The 17,054-nt window shown below is 34.0% G+C and overlaps 1 protein-coding gene across 3 annotated transcripts in view; it reads right to left on the bottom strand.

The window, feature by feature from the left end:
• Positions 1-480: 480 nt before the first annotated feature.
• The window catches only part of IPMK (inositol polyphosphate multikinase), a 56,125-nt gene continuing 39,551 nt past the window's right edge, over positions 481-17,054 (bottom strand). Inside the window, exons 5-6 of one of the 3 annotated variants that reach the window (XM_088842111.1) lie at positions 9,571-9,652; positions 481-8,134 (exon numbers count right to left, since the gene is read on the bottom strand). In XM_088842111.1, the coding sequence (XP_088698237.1) occupies positions 7,512-8,134; positions 9,571-9,652 (705 nt within the window). In that variant the 3' untranslated portion in view covers positions 481-7,511. The remainder of the gene's footprint in view (positions 8,135-9,570; positions 9,653-17,054) is intronic. The other 2 variants (XM_055425193.2, XM_055425195.2) reach the window with 2 other exon arrangements.

Genomic DNA, 17,054 nt, shown 5'->3' with positions numbered 1-17,054 from the left:
AAAAGTCCATCTAGTCAAAGCTATGGTTTTCCAGTAGTCATGTATGGATATGAGAGGTGGACTACAAAGAAAGCTGAGCACTGAAGAATTGATGCTTTTGAACTGTGGTGTTGGAGAATACTCTTGAGAGTCCTTTGGACTGCAAGGAGATCAAAGCAGTCCATCCTAAAGGATATCGGTCCTGAATATTCATTGGAAGGACTGATACTGAAGCTGAAACTCCAATACTTTGGCCACCTGATGCAAAGAACTGACATTGGAAATGACCCTGATGCTGGGAAAGACGGAAGGCAGGAGAAGGAGATGACAGAAGATGAAATGATTGGATGGCATCACTGACTCAGTGGACATGAGTTTGAGTAAACTCTGGGAGTTGGTGACAGACAGGGAGGCCTGGCGTGCTGCAGTCCACGGGCTCACAGAGTCAGAGACAACTGCACAACTGAATTGAACTGAACTGAACCTGATCTAATACTTCTTCCTGATAAAAGTCCATGGACCATGAATGACATGATACAACTTGATTTTCCGGGGCCCCATGTAAGCTGGTCTGAGATTAGAGCATGCTGTTGATTGCACTGTGGCCTCCTGGCACGTCTTTCTGTAGAGTCCTCCCTCACTGACTCAGGATTTGGCAATCTTCTCTTGGACCTGAAACTACTATTAAGAGAAAATGCTTGGACTCGCCTGACTGGACAAGCTCACAACCCATCCTCACTAGGCCCCACTCGGCCAACCTGCCAGCTGATTGTAGGTGCCCAAGTCCAGCCCAGATTAGCAGATCCACTCAATTAACTTGCAGATCCAAACAAATAATAAAAGATGGTTGGTTGTTTAGGCCACTTACATTTTGGGGTGTTTGCAGCAATAATTGCTGACAGGGTAGTCAGGCTACCGCAACTTAAGACTGTCCTCTCTGCCTCTGGCATAACCTAGATGGGTTCAGTTCAGTTTAGTTCAGTTGCTCAGCCGTGTCCGACTCTTTGCAACCCCTTGGACTGCAGCACACCAGGCTTCTCTGTCCATCACCAACTCCCGGAGGTTGCTCAAACCACAATGGCTTAGAGTCAGCCATACTAGAGTGGAAAACGGAAGTTAAGATGGATGAGAACTTAAAGTTACATCTTCTAAACAAATTTACAACAACAAAGATACTCTTTGAACAGAATCCAAGCTCTATAATCTGTAAATTAAGCCTATACATTTAACTTAAATTCATATTCTTCAAAATGTGTGAGGTGATACTCTTTTATTCTCCCACAGACTAACATGTCCACATGGTTCTTCCACATTCATCACTTTTCTGTGCCCATCCCAGGGCAGTTTGTCAAATTATATTAACTTAACAATTTTAAATAACTTCTCTTAGAAACACATAGATCTGACTTTATTTCAGAGTATCTAAACCAATGATATCATGTCATTCATGCCTAAAGCACTTCTAGAATGTTGTTAGATGGCAAGTACAACATAATTATCAAGCATATATAGGATGTTTTCTTCAGTTGGCAAATTACTCAACATTCAGATGCAAACAATAGAAAATGAATGTCTATGATTTGATTACAGAATTCTTAAGATCTGTTGCAAAAGGAAGGTTTAATGGCCTAACAGATAGCCATTACCTTGAATCCTTGTTGACTGTATTTTCTCACACTGTAAACCATTTTCTCTCTCAGCACTCTCCTAGCTTTCAAATGGTTCTGTTCCTTGGATCAAGTTCCACTATACACTCTGCCTTCCACAAAAAAATTTTTGAAAACTTTGCTATTCAAAGTGTGGTCCATGAATCAGGAATATCACAAACCCCATCCAAACATGCTGAATCAGAATCTGCATCTCTTAAAAAATCTCCAAGTGATTACTTTTCACTCTTAATTATACTACTATTATTTTCATTTATTATTTCATTTCAGGCTCTATTTAGTTCTTATACTTAGCCATAACTTGGAGACTATGGCAATGTGATTTCCTATTGTTTTCAGTGGTTAGGCAGGCAGTCTTTTTTTCTTCTTCCTTAAAGAGCCTGTCTTAAAAAGACTGCAGGTTTCAAGTGGATGTGTCCACTTCCATATGGTTTTTAGATAAATGTATACAGGCCCTCCATATCTATGGATTTGAAACACACGAATATGGACTGCTGACTGTACTAGCCACTTTATATGAGGGGTTTGACCTGTGGATTTGGTATCCGCGCGGGCTCCTGAAACCAATCCCAAAGATACTGAAGGAGTGTACTTCACACAGCACTGCTCCTCCCCACAGTGCACAGCAGCAGGCATGAATAATGCCACACAACCTTTGAGAGCTTTGACTCACAATTGCTGTGAAGTGTTCACCCTCCTACGTGCCATCAGAACTGATTCCCCTTCTCCATCTCTGCTGGATATTGATAAGCATGCATCATAGGCCCAATAACATTTTCCACATTTACATGTTTTTCTTCTATCAGACCATGCATATCTTGAGGGCAAGTACTAGATCCCTTTTTCAACTTTTTAGAATCTCCAAGGCCAAATACAGTGCCTGATACAGGGTAGGTAGATGTCCAGATTGTGCTCTAATTAATGAATGAAAGGAAAAAATAAAAAAAACCTGGTCACTAAGTAAGTGACTCATGAACTGTCAAATACATGCAAAAATATCTTACCTATTTCTGAAGTTTTAAATTATAGTATATATTTTCACAGTTGAGTCAATATTTTTCTCTTAATCTATTCCTCCTACTAGGCTGATTCCAAAGATTTCAGACTATGATAGAAAAAAATATTAATACAAAGTAGTTTACATACTTTTTCATTTCCAATGCATATGCTTTATCTATTAATATTTTGTCTTAATCATCTTTGACTCCCCAATGATTCCTACAGTTTTTGGTATGTAACATGTACTCAAATATTTGTTGAATGAGTAAGTTATTTTCAAACTACCAGGAGTCTGTGAGCATATTACAATTAATGAAAAAAGCTCCAATGCAAAACATTTTAATAGGTGGTCAAATATACAGTTATTAGAATTACCTAAATATCACTTATATAAAAATTGGTATATCACATTAGATGACTCTATAAAAACACAAATCACACATTGACAACAACCCCTGCAGTCCAAGAATACCCCCCTCATCAATAGTACAAATTACACATTTTTTTAAAAAAGACATTGTTAAGACATTTAAACCAAAGTAACTTTGACTAGACTAAATACATTCATTCATCAAGTACAATAAATTTAGCATAGTCACTAATAACACAATTTTAGGTGCAATTTCACATGCTTTCATAAATCTTCCAGTTCAGTTCCCACAGTAAAGTGTCTTTGTGCACGCCATTTTCATTTATATATAGGTGCATCATACATCATACTTAAGACTATTTTACTTCATAATTAAATGTGTTAATGTATATTGTAAGTGAATACCAGGCCAAAATTTAACCCCAGTGATGACGAATTTCAACAATTAAAAAAAAAATTCTTTACAGTATATTCTAATTTGTTTAATTGCATGGGTACTATTTCCTCTTACTAAATACAATCAAAATAAGTAATAAGAATTCAAATATTAAATCCAAAAACAAGGAGATTCCAACCTTCTTAAAATATTAATAAGCATTTTAGTAATGCTTTAACCATTTAAGTCAAAAAGTAATTTGATATTAATTGCCAGATTAAAATACCTATTTTTTGAAGACAGAGGTCTAAAATACTTGCAGTAAATTGAAAAGTACAATTTTTTAAATGTGCAGTAATTTCCTTGTGAATTTGTAATGGAATGTTTTTCACAGTAATACTATGTTAAAACACTACTCTAAATGATCAGTCTAAGTACACGTACCTTTACCAGCAAGAAAAATTAAGGCCTTTTAATGCTATCAATAATTACAGCTGAACTCAAATGTCAAACAGAGGTTACAATGCTACAAACTATTATTTTTAACCTCTAACATATTGTTAGTTGCTTCATCTCAGCTCAATTACTTATCTTTCCATGAAGTTGAATGTTAGTTAACTATTACCTTTAAACAAGCATTTCTCCATATCTCTATTTTCAGTTAGCCCTGAACCCAATCAATCTAGAGGGAATGCTGGAAATGTTAGGGCTTTGTCTGACTGGATCACAACTATATATTCAGGGGTTAAAAATGTTTGTCCCATTTATATTTCGGAATGAACTAAGATGCCTAGCCTCCATAGACAACATTACTTATTTTCCCAAAGTATTGGCAGATAATTGCTACTTCTTCACTTGACCAAATTGACGTTTTTTTCTAATTTAAGTCTAGGCTATGAAGACATTACAGGATGTAAGGAAGGATAACCAAGGCTACAAACATATCAAATCAAGGTTAAAGGCACTGGATAAGGAAGATTATTATAAAGTACTGTAAACAATTTTTAAATCAAATCAAGTTTTACAGTATCAAATGCCAAACTACTAAGAGCAAATGGTACTAAAATGATGACAATGCTTTAAAATAGTGGACAAAATTTCTGTAATTTCACAAATAAAATTCTTTCATTGTTCTACCATTTTTTTTCACCCTACATGTTCTTTAATATTCCAAATCCTAGAAACAAAAGTGTTTTCAGTTGCATGAAATAAGAAAACTGCAACTGAAATATCTCTGAAAATTAATTTTACCTTAAGTTACATTATAAATTTGATATATATACATATATATATGGTACAGAGATATGAAGATCATCTTGGAAATCATAAAACAGTAAATTATACTCAATTAAAATCACAAAAAAAGATCTTATTCAGTTGAACACAATCTAAAGCCCCACAACAGCAAACTGTAGTGTAAAGAGGCATAGTAAGTACAATTTCCAGACACATTAAACAAATAATGAATATGGAGTTGAAAATACCACATGCTCCAGTTTAGAGTCATTTAATACACACATTTTCACAACTGTTTCTTGAAAAACTATTTAGATAAAATATTTAGCATTTATCATCAATTTTAAATTTATCTGAATCTATGCAACTTTCATCCATATTAAAATACTGATTACTGTAAATACTTTATTATAAAACTATTATACAATTTAAATTTTTATTAGAGAAATGTATTATTCACTATCCATAATTAAAAGTCTTTTTCATGAGTGCATTTCATAAGAAATACACAAAAATCATTATTTATGATTCCTAGGGAAAAAAAACTATGGTAATCCTATAACCCAAACTATATCCTTATTATTATTTCTTAAACATTTATATGTTTAAATATGCTTGGTGACTAGTGATCATTCATCCCCACAGTGGTAAATTTCAGCATAATGTTAAATGACTGGACTAGACAATAAAATAGTCACATGTAGATAAACACAAACCAATACTTGTTCTCTTACATGTAAGCTTACTTATAAAGTAACACCAAATGGGCAGTGAATAACAGTGATTTTAAAAAAAAATGTAAACAGAATAAAATGTGAATCCCTTCCCTGAAGAACAAAAGATAAAAGTATTTCTCGTTTTATGAAAACAAAACATTATCTATCTAAAACGTAAGACATTGATTTTACAAAACCATTATTTCTAAATATGGATAAAGAAAATCTGGAACAATAGATTCACATTTTATTGAGCTAAAATGCACAAAAAATATAATACTTAAATTTATTAATTCATTGTAATAGGTTGATACCATCCCATACTAAAAAGTATCTTGTTAAGATTCAAAATAGTGTTTAATTATCTGAGCTTAAGATTTACTGAATCACTATCCAAGTAACAACAACAAAAGTCCACACTGTAGGACGAAAAAAGCAAAACTGAAAAATTTCTATTCACTATGACTTGAATTTCATCCCCACAAAAAAAACTATAGCAATACCCATTTAGGCAATAGGCAAAAATAAGAAGTCTTTATGGAAAATACCTACACTGACCCTAAATAAAAAATGTAAAATAATCAAATTTTGCTATAATAAATGCATGTGAATTTTAAAGGTATACAAGTTTAATAAATTTACTAAGCATAGAATTAATTTCGTACTTCTCTTTGTGCTCAGATGATTGCAAAAGTACATTCAGAGAGAGGGTTGGGAAGGTGAGATAAAGCTGTGATACTTTTCTTCACACTAAAAAAGGGTATTTTAATTCTGAGGGGGAAAGAAAGGGAAGAGTCTAACAGTTCACAACTCTAAAACAACTTCAGAGAATATGACAAGACGGTTAACTAAGTAAGACATTTTGTTAGTGAATCAAAGTTCAATGAAAACAAACATTTAACATTTTTGAAAATTGAATTTCAAAGTTTTAAATGTTTCTGATAATAACTAGTTATTTTTTTTAAGGTGGTGAATGTGAAACAGAGATAATACTTACAGATCTACTTTTTCTAAGAAAATTAGCACTGCCCCTTTCATGAAATTAAATTATAATCTCTCTCTTGAATATGATATAAAACTGTTTTGAGTAAGAATGAAACAGAAGCATGAATTTAGATATGCACCAAGCTCTGTATGACGTACTAATTTACACATGGTATTTTTGACAACTGAATGTTGTCCTTCACTGCTTATTAGAATTCTGAGAAACACTTTTTAGCAACATACAGTCATACCACTGCTTAACTAAATGGGGACATATAAACACATGAATTATAAAAGAAAAACCTCAAAATGAATTATTTAAAGGGGAAATAAAAAGAGCTTCAATCATCCATCTTTTTGAAGCTACAGAGTAAAAGGCAAGGTATCTTATGGTTTATAAATACTTGTCACAATGTAGTAAATACATATTCCAATTTTCCCATAAATTAAATATTTTAAAAGAAAAAATATTTTGTTCCTTGCAAATATCTTCTCTTTTCCCTAATCCTGGCAAGACTAATAAGTGACCTTAATTTCAAGACTTTTGTTGTTGTTGCTTTTATCCATTTCAATGATCTTTTTTGTGAAGTATGCATATAAGTGAAAATGAAAGGAAAAAATCTGTTTTTGGAATGCAATAATTCTAAATCATTTTACTAAGAAGCACCTTTTGATATGCTGGTTTGAACTTTTAATACAAAACCCAAAGAGTTCTGTAGAATTTTCTCCAGTTTTAATAACTTCATACATAGCAATACTAAGGATATCAGCCTATGCTTTCTACATTTTTTAAAGTGTTCTAATAATGTAATGAGTTATAGATATGGCTCACTATGGCCGGGTGGACAGAGGTTTCATGATAAATGGCTACAGAAAACAAACTAAACTCATTATTATTGAATAATGGTTTGCATTTTGCTTGAGCCAACAGACATTTAAGCCACATACCACCACATTCCCTGCATAACATTCCTAAGTTTCTTTACTCTTTATAGTTTTCTAATGAACAAATAATTAGTTTTCCTGAGTAAGATTATAAAAAAGTTAACTCTTCTACCAAAAGTATAAAGACAAAATGTAGACTCACAATACAAGTTTTTTACACAGCATTACAAGTGCAGAGTTATTAACTGCTGCTCTTCGTTATGATTGCCCCACCCCTTTAAAAGACTGCAGCAAAAGGTTCAATTGTCTAATATGCTCTGCAGTACAGTAATTAAATGCTTCAGCCCATAAACATATCCCTCATCTACCGTGTTGCTAGGGAACACATGAGCAAAGTCTATCATTCTCACTTCTACTTCTGCAGTCTCTTGACAACCAGTGGGAAGATGGTAGAAAACTTTTTCCAGTTGGGAAAGTACATTTCCGTTTAAACGCTCCTGTGACATGCTTTTCCACCCATTGTCTTGCTCTATATTTTCAACTTTCAATGAAGTCTGACTGTGATGCTTTTTTGAATACATTTTTCTGTGACAAGCATACATTTTGGACAAGCTTTTACCCACTGAAGCTTCTATTTTTCCATTCACTGTAGAATTTAACACATGAAAGTTATTATTGTACTCCAGTACATCTGTGTCTGAGAGCTGTCCTTTGGACAAAAACTTTTCTGCCAAAGTCCTGTCATTCAATTTTGTAGTAGTTGGCTGAGATGAACCTTCATAAACAAACAGTAATGAACTTGCATAAAAGTTAAGCTGCTTCTGGCTTTCAAACCACTGGAGAATTTTCTCAATCTTCTGAATACTGGCAGCAATAGCATCTCTTCTTAAGCAGAATCCATTATGAAAAAAACGGGAGACTCCTTTAAAAAGGAAAATACTAGGATTATAATGAAATTATGAAATAACTATCATTGGGAAGTAATTTCATCTTAGATACAATTCTTAAACTTTCTCCCATCAGCCCCTGCAATTAAGTGAACAGATAAGAATTCCAGTTAAACACAGAATCTTTGAGCTCAACTTAATTTCTGGTGAAGGTGTTCTTATTAGAAAACATACAAATGACACTTCAGTAAAGCAAAATACCTTATTAGACAAAAAATTTACTACAGGTAGACTACTAGTTTAGTGCCCTCTATATATATTCTCTTAAGGAGTAGGATTCCAAGATTTGCTTCATTTGCTATTATGAGGAATTTTATAGTTAGAATGTATGTTTGTTAGAATCAAGAACTAATCTAGAACCTAGAGTCAAAGCATTACCATTTTCAATTATGTCAACAGCCCATTACCAAAATACCAAATCATAACTGTACTTAATTTTTTATGCTCTCAACAATACTAATTAAACCAGCCTTTTCACAAAAGGTGAGCTCCCTTTGGAGACTAGCAGTAGTCCAAGTATGTTATTCAATATTGAGACTTAATGTTTTAACTTATCATATTAGGCCTCTTAAAATTATTTATTCATATTTTATCATATTTGGGAATTCATGGAATTTTATTTTTGCTGTTCCCCTACTTAAGGAAAAAAACTGCTAAAAAATATATTCATATTGGCCTGAGAAATATTTTAATATAGAGCCAATCTGAATGTTATCTTGCTATTGGTTAAGTATACCAAGGCAAATATCAATTGTTAAGAGCACATCATAGATGAGTATTTTGTAAGCATAAACATTTTTTCAACTATTTACACTACTCAACTTCTTCCTCATCCTGGATACAGTTAATAATAAACTTTAACAGAGCATTATATCTGGAAGTCTGTTATCATTGCTTTTATAATATCTTCAGTTCAGTCCATTTCAGTCACTCAGTCGTGTCCGACTCTCTGCGACCCCATGAATCACAGCACGCCAGGCCTCCCTGTCCATCACCAACTCCCGGAGTTCACTCAAACTCATGTCCATTGAGTCGGTGATGCCATCCAGCCATCTTATTCTCTGTCGTCCCCGTCTCCTCCCACCCCCAATTCTTCCTAGCATCAGACTCTTTTCCAGTGAGTCAACTCGACGCATGAGGTGGCCAAAGTATTGGAGTTTCAGCTTTAGCATCAGTCCTTCCAATGAACACCCAGGATTGATCTCCTTTAGAATGGACTGGTTGGATCTCCTTGCAGTCCAAGGAACTCTCAAGATCTTGGCCATACATATTTTAGAAGTATATATGTTAAGACAGTATTGAGAATTGAATCACTACACCAAAGAAGAACTAAAACTGAAATCACTTTAGAATTATTCTGATTAATTTTATAGTAATAAAAAGCACTTAAGTATGGTTTTTCAATCCTTACCATCCTTTAGAGTTTCTTTTGTTAAGCTTCTTCCATAGTGCTGGTTTTTTGTCTCATAGCTATCAGAATGAACATGATAAACCTGTCAGAAAAAATACTGAATATTAAAAACTAATACTCCTTAACACTGGGGGTTTTATCCCAGCAATGAAAGGATGGCTAAAGATGGAAAGATCTACTCATATAATTCATTCTAATGGATTTAAGATGAAAAAAGAGTCATAGTGTCATATCAATGATGCTGAAAAGGCATTTAGCATATTTATATCCACTACTGATGAAAACTCTAAGCATTTCCAATATGAAAAAAATTATCCATTTCAATCCATCAAAAGTTAGTCTCAAGTTTAAAAATGAAATAAGGAAGCATCTGTCTTAAAATAGAAGAAACTTCCACAAAAACTACTCTACCACAATACCTTTTATCATTATTATTACTTAATATTGTTCCAGAGCTTCTAGCAAATCCAAATAGGTTACAAAGAAATAAGAGGCATAATTTGAAAAGGAGGAAAAAAATATTACCCTTTGTACATAATGGTTATATAATAGGAAAAATCAATTTATTTAAAAAGTAACACAAACAATAAAAACCTGAAATGGTGACAGTACAAATTAGTAAATAGAAAATAAGCTTTCATATACACAAACAACTGACTAGAAAATGTAAGACTCCATTTATAAATCAAGTTAAGGAATAAAACAGAAGGCATGAACCTTATGTGCAAAGTACTTATAAGATAAAATGTAAAAGAGATTATATAGAAAAGTGAAAAGTGTTAATCGCTCAGTTATGTCCCACTCTTTGAGACGCCCATGGACTGTGGCCTGCCAGGTTCCTTTGTCCATGGGATTTCCCAGGCAAGAATACTGGAGTGGGTTGGACAGGGAGGCCTGGTGTGCTGCAGTCCATGGCGTCTCAAAGAGTCGGACAAAACTAAGCAACTGAATTAAAACTAAACACAGTAGAATGATTACTAAGATGAAGAAAATAAACACATGCACCACTTCATACTGTTAACTCATTTTTAGTGTGTATGTATGTAAGATCTACTCTCGGCCAATTTCAAGAATACTGTATTATTAACTGGTGACACTACTCGTAAAGAACCCACCTGCCAATGCAGGAGACATAAGAGACGCAGCTACAATCCCTGGGTCAGAAAGATCCCCTGGAGGAGGAGATGGCAACCCACTCCAATATTTTTGCCAGGAAAATCCCATGGACAGAGGAGCCTGGCATGCCACAGTCCATGGGGTCACAAAAGACAGACAAAACAAGTGTGCAACTTAGCACACTTGTAGTCACTATGCTATACATTAGCTTATAAGAACTTATCTTGTAACTGAAAGCTTGTATCATCTGATCTTCCCATTTCTCCCTTCCCCAGGTCCCTGGAAAGCCCTATTACATTTTCTGTTTTTATGAAATCAGCTTTGTCTTTTGAGTTTCTGTTTTTGACTACATATGTAAGTGCCACCACATAGTATCTTTCTTTGGTTTATTGTATTTATTGCATGGTTTCATCCATGTTGTTGCAAATGGCAGGATTTCCTTCTTTATAATGGCTGAATAATATTCCACTGTGTAAAGAACCACACCTTCTATGTCCATAAATCTGTAGACGAACACTTAGGTTGCTCCCAGATAGGTTGTTTCCACATCTTGGCTATTGTGTATAATGCTGCAGTGAACACAGGAGTAGAGATATCTCTTCAGGATAATAATTCTATTAAAACATATTATAGAATCAAAAACATATGAGAAGCCTGTATGTGACCATGTATTTTAAACCAGCAGAAAAAGATGGATGATTATTAAATGATGTTAGTATCATTAAGTGGTGATCTGGAAAAAAATAAGTTGTATTTATAACTTATACTAAAATATTAATAATAATCCAAATACATCAAAGATCAAAATGAACAAAATAAAATGCCTCCCCACCTCAAAACGGCAGAATCCTTGAATAACTGGTAACTAGGGAAGGTATTTCCAACTAAAACTCAATCTACCACAGACAATATGCTTTTTAAAATGCTGATAGTGTTTTTGCCATTCAGAAATCAAAAGACCAACAGAAAAAAAAAAAGGTATTTGAAATTTATCTGATTAACAAAAAGCATGTTTACTCATGAGAAAATGAACAATGGATCTGAAGAGTTCACTGAAATCAGGTCTCAAACATACCAGGAATACAGACTATCCCAAAACTGTGACAACCAAAAGTATCTCCAGACACTGCCAAATGACTCCCTGGGAAATTAAACTGCCCCTGGTTCAAAATCATCTACTTCTGCTTTATTGACTATGCCAAAGCTTTTGACTGTGTGAATCACAACGAACTGTAGAAAATTCTTAAAGAGATGGGAATACCAGACCACCTGACCTGCCTCCTGAGAAATCTGTATGCAGGTCAAGAAGCAATAGTTAGAATGCTGCAATAATCCCATGCTGCAGTCCATGGGATCGCAAAGAGTTGGACACGACTGACCGACTGAACTGAACTGGTTCAAAATCACTGCTCTGTATCAAGCAGATTACCAATATCTACCACAATTATAAATGCATACAAGCTCAATTCCCCTCTAGGTACTTATTATATAAATACCCTAGCACACTGGTAAAATGAGGAAGGTCTCCAGTCATTCATTTCTAACATTATTTGTAATAGCAAAAGACTGGAAACAGGTCAAAAGATCCATTAAAGAGAGCTGGCAATGCCACTATGGAAAAATCTCCATGATACCTTAAACAGAAAAAAAGCAAGATACAGAACAGTGTTCAAAGTAGACGGTTTTGCAATATAGGAACAAATATCCCTGGAAGGATACATTGGTGAGGAAAAAAAAAACCACTATTAATATAATATCCTGTGTGGGGAGGCTTACTTCTCGCAGTATATGTTTCTATACTTTTTGGCATCTGAACCATACAGTGATATATTTCACCAATTTTTAATTAAATATTTTTAACAAGCATTAAGAATACATTGCTTTAGAAACTGGTATTTTATAACCTTCAGTATGATATAGCTAATTACTCTCTATCTCAAATGTTTCACTTTATTCAAAAAATCCAAATAGAACTCTGTTCTTTTTAATACACTTAGCAGCCTATTTAAAGAAAGACAATTTATTTTGAACAAAGTGTTACTATGAATAGAAGAAAAACACTTCATATATATACCAAAATTACATTTGACTACAGGAAAAATTATTTTTATAAGGTCAGTTAATCATACCCAGAAAGTGTTTTTTAAAAAGTACTCATGTTCTCTACGCCCAGAAATACACGTAAAACAGGATTTTCAAAGTGACAGAGGTATTAGCTAATACTATATGGCAAAAAGATGGCAATATATAAATTTATCAAATCAACATGCTGTACAGCTCAAACATACACAATGTCATGTGTCACTTATCTTGCAATGAAAAGATGAAATTGAGAAAATTAATGTGATAAAATTAAATACAAAAAATAAATGAGAAGAATTTTCAAATACCCAGTCATGTACACTACCAACCAGGAAATGTTTGTAGAATCCCCAAAAAGGGCTCAAAACTTCACCATTCTGCTATCCAGGGATGTATTTTCTGAGCTAAATTAAATTTCACATATGAAAAATCTAGATTTCACCTACAGATTAAAGCTAACTAGTTTCAGTGGGACTCCTGTATTTATATTCTCTCTTTCTCTATTTAGTTAATTTTATTTATTCATTTATTTTTTTACTGAAGTATAGTTGATTTACAATGTTGTATTCATTTCAGGCATGTCTGTTTACTTCTACTTGACTAGTTAAAGCTGGGACGAAAAGAGGTCTGAAAATGTCTCCAACCTCCACCCACTACCCAGTCTTGGTCAGTTACAAAGACGTTTGTAAATCAAAAGTTAACAGCAGCACCTTGAAAACATCTAAACAGGTAACAAAAAAGATACTTAATTTTTTTTAAAGGAAAGGTAATCTGGAAGACATGAGGAGGGGGAGAAAATGACAAGTATAAATCAGCTAAAATCTTGAATTATATGTTTTCAAGAAATTTCAGGTGAATTTCTACAAATTGTATTTCAGTTACTTGCGGTTAATATTTTAAGTGTTAGTCTCTCAGTGACTGTAGCCCAACAGGTTCCTCTGTCCACAGAATTCTCCAGGTAAGAATACTGGAGTGGTTAGCCATTCTCTTCTTCAGGGTATCTTCCCCATCCAGAAATTGAACCCACATCTCCTGCATTGCAGGCAGATTCTTTACTGCCTGAGCCAACCAGGGAAGGCCAATAAATATAATAATCCCCACAGTTATACAGCACATGTTTAAAAAGTCAATATAAAACTGGAAAATTAAACCACCATTCATTCACATAATAGTTGACCACTAAGGACGCTACTTGAAAAAGGCAGAAAGTTCTAAAGCAAGCTGCTGATATATTTACTTCTCTCAAATCTGATACTTTAAGCTAAAATACACTCCACCTGCCTATATATAATATGCTACTTACATAAACTTACAGTCACCTTTCATGAACTATTTCATGAAATGCTCTGCTTCTTGGTTTTCTACCTATTTTCCCTGTTGCCAGTTCAAAACACTATATTTTCCAAAGCCACTCTATACTCCTCCTCTCTTGACTGCTTTGCTCTTATAGCTCCTATTTTGTCTCTCTTTTGTTACAAATTATCTTAATAAATCTTTTGTTATTAAATCAAAGTGAGTCTTATCATCCATACCATCTTGGAATCAAGGAAATAACAGTATAATTGTTGACAGTCATTTAAAAACAAGGAATTCCTGGGACTTCCCTGGCAGTCAAGGGCTTAAGATTCCATGCTGCCAATGCAGAGGGCGTGGGTTTGATTCCTAGTCAGGGAACTAAGATCCCACATGCTGCACAGTGCAACCAAAAGATTTAATTAATTAATTTCTGGTATTTATAGAAGGAATTTATGTATTTATATGCAATAAATACCTTTAAATGTAATAAATTCCTATAAATGTTTATATGTATAAATTCCTTATATTTATATAAGAAATAATTATATATAATTTAGTTCTGTTCAGTCACTCAGTCGTCTTCGACTGTTTCCAACCCCATGGACTACAGCACAACAGGCTTCCCTGTCCATCCCCAACTCCCAGAGATTGCTCAAACTCATGTCCATCGAGTCAGTGATGTCATCTAACCATCTCAGCCTCTGTTGTCCCCTTCTCCTCCTGCCTTCGATCTTTCCCAGCATCAGGGTCTTTTCCAATGAGTCAGTTTTTCACATCAGGTGGCCAAAGTATTGGAGCTTCAGCATCAGACCTTCCTTCAGATGAACATGCAGGACTGATTTTTCCTTTAGGATGGACTGGTTTGATATCCTTGCAGTCCAAGGGACCCTCAAAAGAGTCTTCTCCAACACCACTGTCCAAAAGCATCAATTTTTCAGCACTCAATTTTCTTTATGGTCCAACTGTCACGTCCTTACATGACTACTGGAAAAACCATAGCTTTGACTATACAGACCTTTGCTGGCATATAATTAAATATAAGGAATTCCTAAATTGGCATTTTCTTCTGCCCACCAAAACTCTTCCTACTTACTAGTTAACATAACAGAAAAACAATTTAAAACTGATATATTTGGTAAACTTCAGTATATTCAGTGAGGGTTGGTTTTGGGGTTTTTTGTTTTGTTTTTTAATTTAAATTAGGCATGATTGTCTTGGAGGAAAATTTTTTAAATTTGGAACACTGATTCTAAAATTATCCAACTCTATCTTTAGTATTAATCTGTAAACACATTGTGGTTGAAAAGTTTAATAAATTTACCAGACACTAAAGAAATAACTATCTGAAAAAAAACCCTAATAGAACTCCTATTAAAATTCAAGTTATGTCTCCCAATTTTAATATTCTAGAATTATATAAGTTAGTCTATATTTACATTCTCATTCATTATTTCACACTGCAATCATATCCTTTCTCAGATAAGCAAACTATATGCAATTATAAACTGCTAACTACTATACAAGGGAAAGCCATGAGAATAAAATTAGGAGAACTCAAATTAATCTACAGATTCAACATAATTCCTACCAAAATCCCAGGTGGACACTTGCTTGCAGAAACTGACAGACTGATCCTAAAATTCACAAGGAAGTTGAAGGGACCCTAGGTAGTCCAAACAATCTTGGAAAAGAACAAAGTTGGAAGTCTAACAATTCCTAGTTTCAAAAGTTATTCCAAAGCTACATTAATCAAGACAGTGTGGTTCTTGGGAATTCCCTGGTGGTCCAGTGGTTAGCACTCAGTGCTTTCACTGACATGCGCCAGAGTTCATTCCCTGATCAGGGAACTAAGATCTAGCAAGCCATGTGGTGCAGCCAAAAAAAAAAAAAGACAGTGTGATTGTGAGAAAATAGCTGCTGCAAATCAATGTATCTGGTAAAGGGTTAATATTCAAAACATAAAAAGAAGTCAGACAATTTGATAGGAACTGTTGATGAGAATATGAAGGAAAGGGAAACCCTGAATACTACTAGTAGGAATGTAAACTGGTACAGCCACTATAAAAAACAGTATTAAAGTTCCTCAAAAACTTAAAAAAAGAACTACCACTATACACCCAAGAAAAAGAAAACACAATATCCTGGTGCTACATGCCCTACCTGTTCATTGCAGCATGATTCACAATAGCCAAGATATGAAACAATTCAACTGTACATCAAAGAATGAAAGGATAAAGATGTGGTACATATAGGTACACCTCATTTTATTGCAATCATAGATACTCTGTAAACCTTCACAGTATAGAAACCTTCAAAACTGAAAGTTTATGGCAACCCTACATTGAACAAGTCTATCAGAGCCATTTTTCCAACAGCATTTGCCTCAGTTCATGTCTCGGTGTCACATCTGGTAATTCTTGCAATATTTCAAACTTTTTCATTATTACTGTATTGTTATGTTAGTTGTGATCAGTGATCTTTGATGTTACTATTATAATTTTTTGGCACTTCTTTAGCAATAAAGTATTTTTAAATTAAGTCGCATCCATTATTTTAGACATAATGCTATTGCATACTTAACAGATTACAGTACAGTATAAACAAAATTTTCATAGGCACTGAGAAACTAATTCTTATGACTTGTTTTATTGTAATAACTGCTTTATTGCTGAACCCACAGTATCTCCAAGGTATGCCTGTACATAAACAATAGATTATTCAGTCATTAAGAAGAAGGAAATCTTCTATCTGGAGTAACATAGATGAACCTTAAGGGCATTATGCTAAGTGAACTAAGACAAAGACAAATATTGCACATCTTCACTTACACATGGGAATCTGAAAAACAAACCAAACTCACAGAAACAAGAGCATAGAAAGTGATAAAGTTTACCAAGGACTGAAAGGGGAAATAGAGGTTGGTATTCATCTTTCAACTATAAGATTAAAGTCTGAGAATCTAATATAAAACATGGTGACACATCAATAAC

Source organism: Moschus berezovskii, chromosome 12, assembly GCF_049115385.1.
Source record: "Moschus berezovskii isolate FMDL1 chromosome 12, NW_MosBer_1.0, whole genome shotgun sequence".
Classification (NCBI taxonomy): domain Eukaryota; kingdom Metazoa; phylum Chordata; class Mammalia; order Artiodactyla; family Moschidae; genus Moschus; species Moschus berezovskii.
Note: the sequence above shows the minus strand (reverse complement) of the source record. Positions and strands in the feature narration are given on the sequence as shown.